The sequence below is a fragment of the Topomyia yanbarensis genome, chromosome 2, assembly GCF_030247195.1.
Source record: "Topomyia yanbarensis strain Yona2022 chromosome 2, ASM3024719v1, whole genome shotgun sequence".
Lineage (NCBI taxonomy): Eukaryota > Metazoa > Arthropoda > Insecta > Diptera > Culicidae > Topomyia > Topomyia yanbarensis.
The window spans coordinates 5,200,796-5,206,555 of record NC_080671.1 but is presented as its reverse complement, the minus strand read 5'-3'; the positions used below and the strand labels follow the sequence as shown (position 1 = coordinate 5,206,555).

General features: G+C 40.5%; 1 protein-coding gene across 1 annotated transcript; it reads left to right on the top strand.

Moving 5' to 3' along the window:
* Positions 1 to 2,111: 2,111 nt before the first annotated feature.
* Positions 2,112 to 3,915, top strand: LOC131679274 (UDP-glucosyltransferase 2-like). The gene is made up of 2 exons (XM_058959978.1): positions 2,112 to 2,274; positions 2,332 to 3,915. Exons 1-2 carry the CDS (start codon positions 2,156 to 2,158, stop codon positions 3,785 to 3,787), a joined length of 1,575 nt encoding a protein of 524 aa, XP_058815961.1. The 5' UTR covers positions 2,112 to 2,155; the 3' UTR covers positions 3,788 to 3,915.
* The last annotated feature ends 1,845 nt before the right edge of the window (positions 3,916 to 5,760 follow it).

Genomic DNA, 5,760 nt, shown 5'->3' with positions numbered 1-5,760 from the left:
TTTAGCCAGTAACGCTATGGAAGACAACATGCAATACGTCGTTGAGCATGATAATGTTAGGACCAAGGTACCCGTTTATATTGACAATGATTAGATTGATATGCGTCTGCGCGGTCTACACCTGGGTATTATTAATAAATTTATTGCCATCATGTCGGAACACGTAACGGTGGAATCCTTCAAGTTTGAAGCCTAGAGAAATTTTTTCTTTGTATTTCCAACGGTGTTCGTTTCGTATGACAATGTGAGTGACGGAACCTATTCCTGAACACGGATACGCGATCGTGACCCGTAGTCCCCACAAACAATTCAAACCAGGTAATCGTGAAAGCCCATACAACATCAACAGCGAGGATAGCATGAACGAAAACGATAAACCGAGAGAAAGCGGACTAAGTGATCCACAAGCGACAAGAGGCAATGCAGTTAATGGATCTTCAACAAGAAATAATATCTTTACGCAAAGTAACAAATCGCGTACACAAGATCCGATTGATATACAATAAAATTTGATTTATTTATATTTACACATTGTTAATATTAAAAGATCAAAAGATGAAATAGCTAATGGTCGATAAACATATCCTCACGCCTGGACGCTGAACAGCGACTAACCGCCGAGTGTAGCGTCCTACACTACAGGGAGTATGGAATGTCGCGCTCAAATCAGTTCTGCGAAATTTCAAAATCAGTTACTTATTTCTGCTTGTATTTACCGAAACCAAAATTCAGATTCACCGCCTCCCTCATTCATTAACTTACCAACTGACTGAAACTTCATGTAGAATCGAATGCCTGAGTGCAGAGGAAATTCCTTCACCAACCAAAGCATTCATTTGATATTATGTGGACTGTTTGAAGGCAGAAACTGGCATCTTCTACATTGTCGAGCATAAGTGAAACCGAACATGCCCGAACCTGGATGCGCTGTGTCGGGAGAACGAATGATGAGGGAAACGAACCAAACCGCGACGGACATGAATTGAATTTTGTTTTTTTTTTAAGTTCCCTGCATGAACTTGTTAAGTTTTTCAAGCTCTGGCTCAAACTGATATTATTTACACCAGTCAGTCAGGATCTGTCAGTTTTCATATAACAATCGATAAAACGGAGAAATTTGGTAACAACGGTAGGTTTTGCAGCTCTAAGATCGAGAGATAATGGTTGTCATTGGAGATTGCCAGACATACTCCTCGCCGGTCCTGCACAGACCATCTCAGTATGAAACGTTTGCTGATGATGGTGTAGCAAATCCGAAAAAAGTTTTTGGTGATCGAATTCCGACGAAAGACTTAATGGCAGATCTCTTCCTCCCAGAACTTTTTTACTGTCGAAGCTCTGCCTGCCTAACCCCAGAACCTTTTAACTGCCGAAAACATGCGGAGAAGGCAATGTCGATTGAAAGGTAACGGAGGGAAGCAGTACCCTCTCGTCTGTCCTGGTTTTTTACTCGTCTGATATGGTCACCCTAGTTAATTCCAGTATTTGAGACAATGTTGCTAAAATCTCATTTGATTAAACTGGGCGAGTTTAGTAGTGTTATGTTTTGGTTAAGATGCGAACAATTTTAAAATCGACAACTCTCCGCTTATTACTCTGACTACGCGCCTGGTACCTTCGAGAGAACGGCGAGGAGTAAGCGGAGATGACTGATATTAGAAGCGTTGATGACTGCTCATTTTTATTCGGGCCATTTTGAGCTTCCTTTTTCCGGCTTTGCGGCGTAAGGATAATTTGACGTAAAAACACTCATCTTTTGGTTCTTTCTACTTCTTAGAACCGAAGAGAAGTGTATTAAACTTTCGCAGCTTTTTTGTTCGTTTCGGTTGGAATGAGTAATTCCCTCAACAATGACTCCGAGTTTGAAAGATTACCTGCTTTCGTCTTAATGGATTATCATAATCTGTGCTGGAATTTTGCATTGGTTTTGTTTATATTACGCTCGGAATTCATTCGATAAGAGCTTTAAAAAACAGCTGAAATTTTATGCATAGATAAGCATGTACGGCACCATGCCGAATAAGGCTTGTCTCACCGCCGATTCTTATCAGAGACACTGATAAGGTGAATACGGATAGCCCCAAAAATGAGTTCACGCATAAATAAATCACATCCTGCAGTGTTTGGAGTGACATTCAATCGACAGTGAATCAAAATGCAATTCAATTTGTGTCAAATCACGGTTCTTTCCATTCTCGTAGCAGTCATAAACAGGGCGAACGCAGCTAACATTCTTTACATCGCGACAATTACTTCAAAAAGTCACACTATATGGTAAGTAATTCATTTAAAAACATCATAGGGGAATTAAAACCTAAACAAAACTTACAGGCACCGACCTCTCATCCACGCCATGGCAGCGAAAGGCCACAACGTAACCGTTATCGCTGTCGATGTAGAGCAGAGCCCCCCACCGAACGTAACCTACATCGAAATCGAAGGAGCCTATGAAGCGTTCGCTCAGGATGCCGAAGAATTCATGGCCATGGAAATGAACGAACCATTCACGATGATTTCCGAAATGAAACAGTTTACCCTTGCATTTTGCAAGTACCTGATCGGTAGCAAAGGTTTCGCTCAGTTCAAGGCCTACCCGGATGATTTCCCGGTGGATGTGATTCTGAATGATTATCTGTTTGGGTCGTGTCTCTCGGGCTACGCTCAGCACAAGTTCGGTCGGCCACCGTACATCGGATTGACGGCCTACTTGGCACAGGTGACCACGCTAACCATGACAGGATCGTTTTCCTTTCCATCATTGATTCCGCATCACATGTACGATGCCAAACAACCGATGAGTTTTCCGCAGCGATTTTGGAACTTTATCTACTACATCTACGAGGAGATCAGTAAGTACTCTCAAATTCTACCGGCGCAGAATCTAATTTTGAAACAGATCTCCCCGAACATTCCAAACATTGGAGAACTGGAACGGGATACTCGACTGGTTCTGCTAAACTCCAACCCAATCATACAGTTGTCAGAACCAATGATGCCGAATGTCATTCCCGTTGGCGGAATGCAAATTATTCCAGCGAAATCTCTTCCGGACGATTTGCAACGTCTGGTCGCCGAAAGTAAGCTTCCGATAATTCTGTTTTCACTCGGAACCAACGCCAGAAGCGATAAGCTGGGAAGTGCAACGATCGAAGCGATTTTGAATGCGATGCGAGAACTGTCCGAGTTTCAGTTTCTGTGGAAGTTTGAGTCCGAACTGCGAGAGTTTGCGATACCGAAAAATGTCTACATTCGGCAGTGGATGCCACAAAATGATTTGCTGGCACATCCCAATGTCCGGCTGTTCATAACGCATAGTGGACTGCTGAGTACCCAGGAAGCGGTATGGCACGGAGTTCCGATCGTTGGCTTTCCGATGTTCGCCGACCAGTACGCCAACATCGAGTACTGCGTACAACAGGGCGTGGGAATTCGTCTATCGATCCGTGCATTCGAGAGTCAACAGCTGGTGGATGCAGTACGGGAGATGATGGGAAATTCACGGTATACGGAAAATATGACTAAACTCTCGAAAGCGTTCCGAGATCAGTCGGAGCATCCCTTGGATCGAGCCGTTTGGTGGGTAGAGTGGGTTCTCCGAAATCCGGACGCCCGGATGATGCAGTCCAGTGCGATAGATTTACACTGGTTCGCAAAGTATTCGATCGATGTGATTATGGTGATCGTGCTCGCTTTTGTGTCCTTGGTGGGCTTGGAGTGTTGGATTGTTCCGAAATTGGCGATGTGGCGAAGGAGTCGGGCAGTGGAGAAGAAAAAGAAACAAGAATAGATGTGTTGAGGCAATTGAATGAATGGTTTCAGTGAATCTATTGGATTGAAAGTTCGTTAGTAGTAAACTCCGTGAGAAAACACTTTTCACGGATGATCAATAACTTTAATTGAAATAATTAAATATAACTTTCAAATAACATGTAGGGATAGATTATTTAAATTTATTATGAAAGAACTTACACACATTGCCTTTGATCTATGCCATCAAGGCAGGATAGCTCTTGGGGACATTGTATTCATTTACTCATTTCAGTACAAATGTTTTTGTTATGCATCCTTCACTTTTCCATTGTTTCTTTGACATATTTAGTTGACAAAAACCTAATACCTTTGAATTAGTTGGGATTCGGGGCAATTTAGGATATTGAACTTTATATGGATAAAATAAGTAACATTATGTATAGCCTAGAACTGTGCCGTGGATAAAAGAAACCTCTTTTTTAAACTGTTTTAAAATTTGGATCAGGAGCTTGATTTTTCCCAGTTTAGTTTATTGAAAACAAAGTCATGCATTTCAAATTTTGTTTGCCTTGCCGCAATGTAATCCTAATATTTTTTTCCTTTTTCTTTGTAACCGACTTATGAATAAATTCATGAATTTAGCAGTTATACCTCATTATTTTCACTTGAAATTGCTTTGAACATTATTCTGGGATCGGTGTTTAGTGTTAAAATCGCCGATTATAAAGAATTTCGACCGATTTCTTGTAAGTTTTTGTAAGTGCATTGAAAAGGCAAATAAGCTGCACGAATAAGAATAATACCAGGATCGCTTTTAACTTCAATACAAAAACTCTCGGTCATCTTAGTATCAAGAGATGGTATGACACAATGTCCTGCATTTCTGCATTTCTCCGCCGAATCCTACAATTCGATCAAATCGATTAATAACAAATTAGAGTTACTCTTCAATTGGTTCTTAAAAAGTTTCGGTCACAACGGTTATATGCAAATTATGTGCCCTCAAGAAGTAAAAAAAAATTAAATTTTTCAATGGAGTTTGTGTATGGTTAATTCAAAACCTTAGTTTACAGTCAAATGATCAACGCAAAGTCAAAGTGTGATCCGCTTCCCTTACGAAGGGTGGCTTGAATGGTTCAGGCTTCTTAGTTAACCACCTATAAAATGTGAGTAGGTAGATTGTTATTAGTTAAAATGTCATTCCAAGCCGGTCATAATAAACGAGTGTATTTCTATTCCTACATCAAGGATAGAACATGAATAAACCTCAAGGCGTCACACAGTGGCGGGTCTTCCAACAAAAGTCAGACAAGGCCAAAAATGTTGCCCAATCTGGCTTAAAAATTGCATGTTAAGGTAATTTTGGGATGCTGTGCTCATTTTTAATGTCAAAAGTTATTAAAGATGAGATAAATTTTTCCATAGAGTGTAATCAATCCTTTCATATTATCATAATACCATTTTTATGATAAATCTTTTGTACTGATTCGATACAACTAAAACTAGATAAAACAACATAATAATTGGATAAAACTACTTTCAGTCTCTGTTTGTTTTCGTTTTATTCAGTTGTTATTTGGCACTAATCACCATGCTCATCCAAGCAGGGCCGCCGAGAGGGGAAGGGGGGTGTAGAAAATGAAGTAAGATAATGGAAAATTAATAAATGTCCTCTCACAAAAAATGTAAATAAAAATAACGGTTCATAATAAATATGTCAAAGTTAATTGAAGTTATTATCTTTCCCTTCTTGAACCTGAAATGTTCGTCCTTGTTGTGAATTTGTTAGTCATTCTATAGCAGCAATTCATCGTCATTTCCATAGCAACAGCGAGCAGCATATCGGATCATCGGCGCGAGCGAGCAGCGCATCGGAAGAACAGCAGCAGCGAGCAGCTGCACACTTTCTTAAAGAATTAAATAAGAGCCCATCGAAATACCAGTGACAACCTAATGGCGGACAATTTGAAACGCCCTGTAAACAGGGTCAATCACGACAATGGCGCAGAC